Source organism: Palaemon carinicauda, chromosome 9 (genome assembly GCF_036898095.1).
Source record: "Palaemon carinicauda isolate YSFRI2023 chromosome 9, ASM3689809v2, whole genome shotgun sequence".
Classification (NCBI taxonomy): domain Eukaryota; kingdom Metazoa; phylum Arthropoda; class Malacostraca; order Decapoda; family Palaemonidae; genus Palaemon; species Palaemon carinicauda.
Window position 1 is genome coordinate 156,809,412 of NC_090733.1, and position 13,358 is coordinate 156,822,769.

The 13,358-nt window shown below is 38.6% G+C and overlaps 1 protein-coding gene across 1 annotated transcript; it reads right to left on the reverse strand.

Annotated features, from left to right (window-relative positions):
• Positions 1-738: 738 nt before the first annotated feature.
• LOC137646715 (uncharacterized) lies at positions 739-2,321 on the reverse strand. The gene is made up of 2 exons (XM_068379822.1): positions 2,275-2,321; positions 739-1,354 (listed from the first exon to the last, which is right to left on the reverse strand). Exons 1-2 carry the CDS (start codon positions 2,319-2,321, stop codon positions 739-741), a joined length of 663 nt encoding a protein of 220 aa, XP_068235923.1.
• Positions 2,322-13,358: the final 11,037 nt, after the last annotated feature.

A 13,358-nucleotide genomic window follows, 5' to 3' on the forward strand; every position in this document is an offset into this window, starting at 1 on the left:
AAACATAGATTGAAAAGTTGAAGATAGAGACGACTAGCGAAATCTACCTGAGGCCTTTTGCATCAATAGGGGGAGTATTCATCACCATTCAATGCCGAATTAATAAAACTTGATATACAAAACTCAGAAATTCCTTATTCGAAAATTATCATGATTACGCTGTTAATTCTGAGATACTACCGCAAGAGAGTTATTGGGTCCTTTGACTGGCCAGACAGTACTACATTGACTCCATCTTCTTTGCCTACACATACACCGAATAGTCCTATATTATATATTGCTCAATATCCCAAATGTCAGAGATTTCCTCTTTATTTTAAATATGTCTTATCCATGTCTCTCATGATTACTCTAACGGAATACTATTCTGACAATCTAAATTATAGTAAATCCCATTTAAGTATATTGTGACGGGTCAAGAGTAGGTTGTGACTCAAAGGCGAGATGAAAGTAACTGAGTACTTTATTATAGACACATCAAGTATATATACACACTAGGTCCCTGCAAGAAGGTCACAAAATACAACCTGCTGTTTCTTGTCCAACCGGCAACCGGTTCTGTCAACAGTTAACAATGACCAATATGCAGAGAGATTGATGCAAGTTGTTGTCAGTGCGAGGGGAGAGCGAAGATACAAAGGATATATACAAAAAAGAGAAATATCGTTACTATGTATGATCGTGTGACACATGGGTGGTACATGGCTCCCCCCCCCTAAAAATGACATACTGTACATGTTAAATAGGGCGCCCTGATCTAGAGAGGCAAACTGTAGGCGGGTCATCTGGCAGGAGATCAGCAAGTTTTACACAATCAATGGAGACCCAGTCTTCTTTGCCACGAATGTTTAGTACGAAGGCTTTCGGATTGCATAGGATCACAAGGAAGGGGTTCGTGTAAGGGGGCGATAGCGGTGGCTTGCTAGTGTGGTTGCGTAGGAAGACGTGCGCTGCAGAGTGCAAGTCTGTCGGTATGTGAAGCTTCACTGGGGGCTTATAAGTCTGGCGGCATGGAGTAAATATTCCCACGATGTGACATATGCGATGGAGATTATCGGGGGAGGTTACAGAAGCAAAAACTTCAGCAGGGACGACCAACGGGTCGCCATACACCATTTCAGATGCCGAGACGTCCATGGCGTCTTTAGGAGTGGTCCTTAGTCCCAGGAAGACCCAGGGAAGCTGAATAAACAAGTTGGAGTCTCTGCAGCGGGACATCAAAGCTACTTTGAGGGTGCGATAATAGCGTTCAACCATTCCACTGGCAGCGGTGTTGTAGACCGTTGTTTGATGTAGGGTGATGCCCAGGAGATTGGATAATGATGTCCACAATTGAGAGGTGAAAGTGGTACCCCTGTCAGAAGTAATATGCTCAGGGATACCAAATCTTGAAATCCATCCTCAGAGTAAGACAGATGTAAATGAGGCGGACACTGCAGTTTCCATGGGAATGGTTTCAGGTCGATGAGTGGAGCGGTCGATGACGGTAACCAGGTAACGATGTCCTTGTGATGTGGGCAGGGGGCCTACAATGTCGACGTGAATGTGGGCAAAATGACGCTGAGGATGAGGAAAGGGGCCCACTCCTGAATCCGTGTGTCGATGTACTTTGGAAGTTTGGCAAGAATTACAAGAGCGGACCCAATCCTTAGCATCCTTTGTAATGCCTTGCCAAATGAACTTCGGCTTCAGCTGCTGTGCAGTAAAATGGCAAGAGGGATGTGAAAGGCCGTGAATAAAATTAAACACCTGTCGGCACATGGGAGCAGGAATCCACGGTCGCGGTCTACTAGTACTGACGTCACAGAGGAGGATGGTGTTGGAGTCATCGAGGGGGACGTCTTCCCAACGGAGGGATGGGCAGGATGTCCTACATGCTTGATACTCTGGATCCGGTCGTTGGGCTTCAGCCAAGGGGTTGTAATCCAATCCCAGTTGAACAGCGGCCAACGTGTTTCTTGACAGGGCATCAGCAATGGGATTCATTTTCCTAGGAACATGTTGAAGGGTGCAATTATATTCAGCCACGGTGGAGAGATGTCGGCATTGACCGGCGGACCAGGTGTCAGACTGTTAAGTGAAGGGGTGCACCAGAGGCCTGTGGTCTGCGCGAATGACGAACAGCATACCTTCTAAGAAATGGCGAAAGTGACGGACAACCAAGTGCACCGCCAATAATTCGCGATTGAGGGTAGTATAACCCGATTCTGCCTTGAACAGTTTTCTGCTGAAGGCCAATGGGCCGGGCTAGCCGTTGACCACACGTTCGAGTACTGCACCAATAGCGACGTCGCTGGCATCGGTGGAGAGGAGAGGGGCATGCGGGACGGGGAAAAGTGAGAGCAGCAGCGGTTGATAGGGCATTCTTTGCATTGCAGAAGGCCGCTTCTTGAAGGGGGCCCCACTTCAGGTCTTCTGGCTTGCCCTTGAGGGAGGCAGAGAGGAGCAAGAGTGGCAGCAATGGCTGGCAGAATAGTTGATCATACCCAAGAATTCCTGCAGTGTTTTGACGGTCGAGGGCGTGGGGAAGTTCTGAAAGACTGCTACCTTCTCAGGGAAGGGATGAACTCCATCAGGAGTGATGCGGTGCCCTAAGAACGACACTTCGTTGGCGCCAAAGGTACACTTGTCGTACTGAAATAGAAGGCCGTTTTGTTGCAGGAGGTCGAGCACGATGCGCAGGTGACAGAGGTGTTTCAATTTTGAGGAAGAGAACACACGTATGTCGTCTAGGTAATATACACAAAAGGGGAGGTCCCCTAAGATGCCATCCATGAGACGTTGAAAATTGGCCCCAATATTACGAAGGCCAAAACAGGAGTAATTGAAGGTGTATGTACCAAAGGGAGTGGTGATGGCGGTTTTGGGGATGTCTTCTGGGTTCATAGGAACCTGATAATATCCCTTCAGAAGGTCAAGCGTGGAGAAAACCTTCACTTTGTGCAGGTAGGAGGTCACGTCAGTGATGTTTGGGAGTTGGTAGTGATCCAGTTCTGTTTGCATGTTCAGGCGCCTGTAATCACCACACAGACAGAGGGAGCCGTCTTTCTTCAGGACGATGTGTACGGGTGATGACCATGGGCTGGAGGCCTTTTGTCAAAGGCCATTTCTTCGATTTCAGTGAACATCTGTTTAGCGGCTGACAATCGATACGGTGCTAGACGTCTTAATTTGGCGAAGACTGGGGGTCCCATCTTCTTGATAAGGAGATAAATACCGTGTTTGGCAGGAGCCGTGGGCGTTTGGCGAAGTTCTGGACGGAAAACTTCCGGGTATGACATGAGGAGGTGGGCGTAGGCATCCGTGGGTGCGCTGATGTAGAGAGCGAAGTTGGGGGGGACGCAGGTTGAAGAGGTGTCGACAAGTAACAAGTCTGCGTTGACCAACCGTCGGTGGGCGACATTGACCAGAAGGTGGATATGAGAGAGGAAATCTGCACCGAAGATTGGCAATGTGACGTCAGCAACGAGAAACTTCCTATTAAATTTGTTCTTTCTTAAACGATAATGTGAGGTTCTTGTAACTGTAGGTGGGTATCGCATATCCATTGGCAGCTACCCGGCGGATGTCGGCAGACTTAGACAAACTACGTCGTGTACTGTAGAGTTCCCTTGGCAAAAGAGAACGACAAGCACCCGTGTCTACAAAAAATAGCACACCCGTTCCTGCAACATGTAAAAAGAAAAGATTAGAAACACGGAAGGCCACCGCCACAAGCGATGGCCTACTTACATGTTTTTTGGCCACTGACAATCCTTGGCACATTTCTTCGAGGCAGCCCCGAATCTGGAGTGGTAGTAGCAAAACTGCGGCCGATGGGCGGCAGTAAGTGGCTGTAGAAGTTGTTGGTTGGGGCGTGAGCGAGTGGTGGGTGATTGGTGCCTTAGTCGCCGCTCCGCCATGTAACGGGGTATGCATGTGTGTCCTACGGCATTCACATCAGCTTCGGTTGACGTTGAATAAGTGTCCTCTTTTTCAGGAGTGGAGGCGTTGATTGAGGTCTTGAAGGTCGTGAAGTGGCTGTCCATAAGGGTGTCGGCTTTGGTCATCAAGTCCTTTATGGGTAAACTATCGACAGGTTGCGGGCAAGCGATACTGGTCATTTCCCTGAGGGCGAGAGAAGCCCTTTGGTCCCCCAACGGTTGTTGAGAGAGCTGAAAAAGCTTTGCTATACGGGCGGCTGGCGACGGCGATTACTGCTGCAGAAGGTATGTTTTGAGGGCGTCATACGCTATTGGGGTGTCTCCTTGTTCCCAAAGCCAGTCGGAGATATCCGGGAAGGTGTCCTCGGGTATCGCCGCAAGAACATAATCTGCTTTGGTGCAGAACTGGACTTCTGCACGCTGAAACCAAGCAAACGCCTATCCGCTGGCGAGGCGGCGCCAACTTCCGTGGAGTTCGCTATAGTAACAGTGAAGACGAGGAAAGCGGGAGGAGCGAGTCGACTTCTGGGGTCACCAATGTGACGGGCCAAGAGTAGGTTGTGACTCAAAGGCGAGATGAAAGCAACTGAGTACTTTATTATAGACACATCGAGTATATATACACACTAGGTCCCTGCCCGAAGGTCACATGCTATTTCTTGTTCAACCTGCAACCGGTTCTGTTAACGATTAACAATGAGAAATAGGCAGACAGGTTGATGCAAGATGCTGTCAGTGTGAGGGGAGAGTGAAGATACAATGGATATTATATACAAAATAGAGAAATGTCGTTACTATGTATGATCGCGTGACACACGGGTGGTACAATATTAACGTTTTCATTCCATTTGAAGTCGATACCTTAACAATTGACATTATCTTAGGTATATAAGCTCTCTCTCTCTCTCTCTCTCTCTCTCTCTCTCTCTCCACACACCCAAACAATGAACTAAATATTTTTTTTTAAAAAGTCAAAGAGAAACAAGCTTCCCGTGAGAATTTCCAGGGCTGTGAATACTTTTTTTATTTCGTGATTCAGAAAAACAGGCTTAACCTGCAGTCAAAACGGGTCAAAAGGGGATTTGGTGAAAAGAAGAAAAGACAAGAAAGGTCTGTTGACTAGAGAGAGAGAGAGAGAGAGAGAGAGAGAGAGAGAGAGAGAGAGAGAGAGAGAGAGAGAGAGAGAGAGAGTGAACTATATTGCGTCGATCTGATGGTTCATCTGGAACAAAAATTCGATAATAAGATCTTAGAATAAGAGAGAGTAACTTCCTTCCGGGTGACCGATTAATTGGATAATATCTGCTGGCAATATTACCACGGATACTGTCAGTAACTATAATTGGAACATTGTTCATTTTATCTTAACAGACAATGACATTACATATTTTCACTAATGAAAAAAAAAACTAATAATTCGATCAATAAAGGTGAAAGAACAAGGAAATATTATCACCTAAAAAAAAAGGGATTTTTTTTACCGTTTCGATACCTGCCCTGAATGGTAAATAGGGGACCATAACCTGAACAACTGAATAATATTTCTAGGCGAGAGAAGGTAAACGAATTTTCCAGGCTATAGCAAAGGTTATTGGATTACACGAAGCAAAAATTCAGGCATTAATTCTCGTACTGTGTTTGCTTACGTGTGTCGCGCGTTTGTGTGTATGTATGCATGTATGTGTTTGCGTATTTATGTGTGTGTACTATCCACTCAACATTTCTATTGTCGTATTTAATGTCAGCTTAGATCTTTTGTATATGTTATAAAGGTATTATAGAGTCATGATCATTTGGTATTTTTGGAGAAATGCTCAAATTAATTTTCACTCCAAATTTGGAATCCATATTGATAGGCAAAGGTACATACAATATGAACATATTCCTTGTCGTTATTATCTAATTCAATTAACTTTGCGGTAAAGGACTAACTGACAAAAATTCAGAAGGCTGCATCAGCAGGTTATTGGGGGCTAAATGACCCTTTGTATATTGAAAGTCCCCTTTTAAATGAATAATATGTAAGTGACAAAGTTTTAGCCTTCACAAGAAATATGCAAGGATTAATTCGAGTCGATTAGGGTAACATTACGTTGAAAAAAAAGACATAAATTTAAAAGTAAATTACATCCAAACATTCACCTAGTGATGTATAATAACGGACTTCATGAAGTATAACATACTGTACATGTTTTTATTCGAACAGAAGCAAGATGAATTGCCCATTATTACGCTCATATAAATAATATCTATCACTCAAACAGTGAATTAACCTCCAGAGAGATTAGAAGAGCATTATATAAAATTATCAGAGTTTGATGTATTTCCATTGCAGGACTTTTTATACTGAAATATGTCATTTACAAAGAAAGATGAATATCATTCGAAATTCAATTTATCATTGTGAACAACGAATGTGTTGGACAACGTTACTGTTTAATATCAGTGTTTTAAAGATAAAATAATGAGTTATTGGGATATTTATTAGTCATAAAAGATATCAACAGTATTACATACATACATCGACATAGATATTTTGACTAATAAAAATCAAACCATTTACGTAAAATGTTATTCTTATTCTTCAAATGCGCATAATATTCTTAACCTATATATCTTTTCAAGGTTTTTAAGGTTTAGAGGTCACCCATGAATAGCAGAGGCAAAGGGCAGTGACATTGCCCTATCAAGCAAGAAAATGCCCTAGAGACTGACCTATGCTAGGACCAAGGAGGGCCAGAAAATGGCTGCTGATGACTCACCAGACAGACCTACAGGCTCCATAAATCCCCATTCTTAGCTCTCAAGGATAGTGAGGTTGCAGCGACCAACGGAACTTACGAGTCTGAGCTTGACTCGATCCCCAATTTGGCGTTCACCAGTCAGGGACGTTACCGCACCGGCCACTACAACTGAAATAAATTGCTAAACATAAGGGAAAACAAATCGAATACTGTAGATGTACAGTATTACCTTTCAAGTAGTAGATGACATAAAACTGGGACACTTGTTCTCCGAGCCATACTACTCACATCTGGCTGATTAGTCAATCCAAAATCCAAAAAGGCTACCATTATTCAAGATGAGCGTCTAATTAGCAGCCCAAAGTTAACGTTTTGCTTAGAAGTATTTGTAGTTGTCTGTGTTGCATGACCTAGATAGGATTTCTATGTTTTCAAGGCTACAGAAGTAGATTTTAATGTTTATTAAGCACACTGAAACATTTGTTCTAAGAATTTACTGTTTTTTAAAGTGTAGCGACACACAAATTTCTTCACTAATTTTCTCATTACAGATCCGTGATAAACTGCATTGGCTCGTAGCCTAAACTAGATTAGAGTAGCAAACAAAAGGTTTCTGCTTGTGATGGAGTATGTATAGCCCCAAAACATTTCAGTGAATAAAGTTGAAGTTATTGAAGGAGGGATTGTTCAGCACTGCCAAGGCACATTGGTGACACCCCTGCTTTGAAACTCTTTACGAGGTTCCGTGTCAGCATCACTGTTAATAATTTGCATTATAAAAACGGCAAATGTCTGACAACACTTATTCCAGGATTCTAACCGTTTTAAAGATATGAAGGCCACCAAACCGTAAAACTTAATGACAAAGTATGGTAAAATTACGGTCGCCTGTATTTTAATGAAATACGGTTGAGAACAGTATATTTTACGGAGAATTTCCAATTAAAATTACGTTTTTTTCTAACAGTGTAGTTATTACAGACATGTTGACATTATACTGCGACAACCTACTAGTTTCACAAATGCTGCCTAACTTATTCCAAATTAGTTAAGTAGCCGTACAGAAATGGACCGGACGTGCCAACACTGGAGAGCCGAGTCAAGGATAATGGGGTTTTAGTTATCTGGATGGTGTACAGATCGCACGAAACTTATGATACTGGATGGACGATTGAAAAGGTGTTGGGCACGGTGCAATAACCTCGTTATATCCCATACAGTAAAGTGTATACTATACATGCACAGGTCGGTAAAGGGATAAACCCTCGTCCCTGATCGTGATACTGATTACGAACGCTAGTTTTACTGAGAAATTGTGGAACACTGATTGAACCAAGTGCTTTCTAAGGCAGGAGGTTAAAAAGAACTAAAGTCACTACAGTCCAATCCCGCTAGAAGAAGGGTTGATGGATATATGAACTTGGTAAAGAAAATTCCCCTTTTTCTCTCCCTAAGTGCAATGACAATCACGTTAGACCCTGCAAGACTTGACGAAGGAGTTGCGATAGAAGATACCTTGAGACAAAAGAAGGCACTATATTATGAGAGTTGCAAGTTTCTATTCAACAACATAAAGTTAAGCAGACTGATAAAATATAAGATCCTATTAAAGATTCGTGAAGCTAAAACACTAAAATGTTTCTTTTGTGAAACCAAAGGTCAAAGATCTTAGAAAAGCAAGGGCAATGCAAATGAATAAGAGAATAAACAAAAGTACAGTAACACTTAATGTTAAGAAACCTATTGCTAAAATAAGTGCAGAAGACGTCATAGCACAAAAACTGAAATATCACCCGCCTCTAGCTGAAATGGTAGCTAAATATCACAGGTAGGTCAAAGAGCAGTTAAATCATTCATGGATGGGCTAGAGGATAAAGGTTACTCTATCATCCAATCAAGAAAACCCCCTTTTCTTTCCTCATAGTTATCGAAGACGAATCAGTTATTCTCATGAGTGTTTATCCCCTGAATTACAGTCAGGGTGGCTTGAAAGAATTCTTCAAGTAAGAGAATTAATGACACCCTGCATCTCTTAGTGACAGTGGCAAGCTTCACAAGTTGGTTGAAATTATTAAAGCTAATGTAATATCCCAAACAGACAACTAAGGGGGGTTGCAATCATTATTAATGAATTAGCACTTATCAATGGCTTACCTCCACGTACTGCTAGGACATTAAATGACTATGGTAAGGGTATTAATTCATAAGGAGAACCAATGTCACTGAAAAATACGATTATTTCTAAAGTAAAGCTTCAAAGTATACCTACCCAGAACTTCCTAACCTATTTACAGCTCTACTATCCAGCAAAATATGCTAACCTTGACCTAGTAACCAAAAGTGAGATTATTCATTCGAGATCTACACACAAACGAGCTTTATCAAAACTACAGACATTACTGAATTCAATATATCATGTCCATGAAAACAATAGATTTTCAAGGTATATTGCTTCCTAGTCTGATTTTTATGCTGAAAATAAAATATTATACATTGGGTGTGGAAAAAGCAATAATTCAAGACTGAAAACAAACAGCCTAGGATATCACCGAAAATTTACTGTTCACGATACATAAATACAAGTCCACATCCCAGTTTAATTGAAACACCTTGGGAACCTGAATAAACAATACGTTCTACTCACTGAAATTAAACAAGAATCAAAATCACACAAATTTTTTCATTTATTTTGTTAGATTGCTATCATGTTAATATTTTGTTAATATTATGAAGGGAATTATTTTTCAGGTCAGTAATTTAAATTTCCCTGAGTTATTTCATTTTCGGTATTTATTTCACCTTTTTACTTATTTCTTAATATATTTTCCAGGAACTTGACGTAAGAGCATTTATTTATCGTTTGATATTTAGAATACCTAAGCGTCAGGATTTGACGTTTACGTCAATGGAAAGCCGCAGTATATCTGTCGTATATTAATATAAATCCTACGAATTGTGATATTTTCGGCTACTGATTTAAGGAAAAATACCAATTCTTGTTAAGAATGGTATACCATTTAGGGCACTTTACTCTTGTTTTCAAGTAGCGGAGCCTTTGACTTCGCTTTACATTTTCAATAATAATATTGAATAAGATTTATATGTAGTCTCTCTCTCTCTCTCTCTCTCTCTCTCTCTCTCTCTCTCTCTCTCTCTCTCTCTCTTTCTCTCTCTCTCTCTCTCTCTCTCTCTCTCTCCTCCAGGGTTATTATTGGTAGTAATAGATGAGAATTAAGCATTGTTAATGAACTGTGACAGTACAATATATACACACACACGCACACACACACATATATATATATGTGTGTGTATATTTATATATATATATATATATATATATATATATATATATATATATATATATATATATATATATATATTTATATATATATATATATATATATATATATATATATATATATATATATATATATATATATATATAAACAGTACAAACTATTTTGAATCCCACTATTTAATTTCACCTCTTATTTTGACCACGTCATTTTCCAGAATAATTTTATATAGGATGATACGTTTAATTAGTTCACAATTCATCATAAATGTATAAAAACAGTTAGTCTATATGGCTTCGCATTTTTATTATTTGCGTATTGATTTTTTGGTCCTTTTGTTATTTTATACCAAATTGCAAACGTAATGATTGAACTTGAATTCATCATTTACTCTAAAGTAAAGCTATTTTATCCTTACATGAATTTCTAGATGTTAACTTTAGCAAGGCAATTGAATTATGAAAATTAACCACAAAAGATTACTATTAGGAATTTTCGTTTTTTTTTTTTTTTTGGGGGGGGGGAGAGGATTCATAAGACCCATATGGGTTTGATTATTGGAATGAACTATTTTTGGAGGATGTTTTAAATATACGTAGTAAAAGTGTAAGGTTATTTGTATGAAGATCAGCAGTGTTGAGCAACAAAAAATAATCCTATCATACATTTTGCGGTGGCTTAACTTTCTCAGGAGGCTCTAAATTTTCCGATTATTGCCAAACATTTACCATTATGCGCTGAAACTTCAGCCAAAATGAGTTTCCACCACCATCTTCTAATTTATGGCTTAAATTAGTCAAGGGAAGAGAAATATGTGGAAAACTATTTCAGGTGAAGCTGAATATCAAATGGCACAGAGAAGTAATGTGTAAATATGCCCCTACGCTCTCTCTCTCTCTCTCTCTCTCTCTCTCTCTCTCTCTCTCTCTCTCTCTCTCTCTCTCTCTCTCTCCGCTGCGAAAAAATCCTGGATGAGTCAAATGCCTATAAAAATTAACGATGAAACATTACAGAGGCGTCTATTCAATCAGAACGATAGAATTATGAATGAAATAATACAGACAAATTTGTTTAAAAAAAAGCTTGCCCGGGTACTGACGTCGTCATAGAAAATCGTAATTGAATATTTCATTTCTACTTCACAATATGATAAATGAACGTGAACGGGATTCCTCGTATACTATATATATTTATACTATATATATATATACATATATATATATATATATATATATATATATATATATATATATATATATATATACTGTATATATATATATATATATATATATATATATATATATATATATATATATATATATATATATATATATATATATATATATAATGTATGTATATATATATATATATATATATATATATATATATATATATATATATGTATATATATATATACATATATATATATATATATATATATATATATATATATATATCACGAAGTGTCAAGTCAGACAACCTGTATAGCAGTAATGACCAAACTAGGTGAATCGGGAATGAGAAACTAGCCCACAAATATTTCTTTTCATCAAATAGCAAACTATAAATGAAAATAAAAAGGAAATAGTTTCAACGGAAAGGCAATATAAATCTAAGTATATCAATCTAAATAAACCAAAAGAAATATCAGCATTTCTAGAACCCCATGAAATGAATGCTTTACCGCCGAGTTCGATGAAAACGAGTGGTTGCATGCAAAGCTCTCGTACCGTCCATAAGCGCGGAGTCGTAATTAAAACGAGAGCAATCGATGAGAATTGGGTCACTAGAAGAAAGAATTGTTGAAAACAGGAGGAGAGAAAATGTTGGTCGCTTTACCCAGAATAGTTTGTTATAATCTAGATCTATTTTCCATCAACGCTTTTCTCATTTCTTAATCCTCATTTCAATGCTGTTTGACGAAATGAGTAATTGATATATTATCATTTTTATAATTAAGTCAATACTTTTAGCAATATAAAAACTGACCCTCGTATAAAATACCCTTTCTTTAATACTTGCTACTTGTTACAATATAACGATTTGGAATATCGTGATATTAATTGGAGGATTTGCGTACAATACATAAAAAACCTGTTATTTTGAATATTGTGGCACAAACCACATTAATGAAAAACATCAAATAAATTTGTTAATACTCAAGTATTGGGTCATGTGGAATATGTCTCGAACATGAATTGTTGAAAAGTATATGATTAGATAATCAAGACAAAATTACTTCAATGAGGCCACTTATTTTTTATGAAAACACCGCGTTTCAGCTGCGGTTTTTTCCCTTCTCGCATTAAATATTTCATAGTCTGTTTAGGGATGGTTATAAATCTCCCACTGGAATTGCTTCATTATATTTCTATTGCGATTCCCTTCAATGCAGATATGAATAATATTTCAACCTCATTTCATTTATGGCAAGAGTATATAATTTAATGGAAAGTATTATTTATAAGCCAATCATTTTCAACAGCTCCTATCTTACTATTAACCTCAATGAAAATTATAAACAGCAAGATTTTTACCTCCACCAAGCTTATAAAATAGAGTCGGTTTATTTATTCATTCGACTGTGTCTGTCTGTCTGTAGAGAGGATTACGTCAAAACTACTCAACGGAGTTTGACGAAAGTTTCACCCCAGATCGATCTTAGGTCATGGAAGCCCCCATTAAATGTGTGAGATGATCCGGATCCGGATCATTCCTATCCAGATCTGTATTCTAGATTCGAATTTGTATTTTTCGACAATTTTAAAGATAACGTCAAAACAAATTGACAGATTTTGACAAAGCTTCTACCACAGACAGATCGTAGGCGATGGACGACTCCATAAACTTTTGAAGATGATATTGTTCCGAATCCAGATTCTAGATCCGGACTTGCATTTTTTTCTCTTTTGTGTGAGTGCGTACGTGTGTGTCTGCCTGTGGACAGGATAACGTCAAAACTACACAAAAGATGTTGACGAAAATTTCACCACGGATAAATCATAGGTTATGGAAGATCCTATTAAATTTTGGAGAGGACCCGGATCCGGATTGTAGATACGGATTTATTTATCGCCATTTCAAAGATAACTTCAAAACAAATTTACAAATTTACGGGGTTGGACGAAATTTCCAACACAGCCAGATCTTAGGCCGTAGACGAAGGTCAGAAATCTCTGACTACTTTCATTTTTATAAAAGTGATTGTGTATACAGTAATGACAAAATGAAATTAATTTTAGCAAACACACACTACTGTTTTATTATAAAGCATGGAATATATAAGAGTTCATTTCAACATTCGTTTGGAATTCATTAAGAATCAAATCCATAATAAACTTATACAGACAGATCAATAAACAAATAAAGAGATATACAGACAAACATACACAGAA

Coding starts and splice junctions, on each gene's coding strand:
- LOC137646715 (XM_068379822.1), bottom strand. CDS start 2,321: ATGCCCCTCTCCTCTCCACCGATGCCAGCGACGTCGCTATTGGTGCA. Junction 1,355..2,274: donor GCGACGTCGCTATTGGTGCA/GTACTCGAACGT, acceptor TACTTCTGACAG/GGGTACCACTTTCACCTCTC.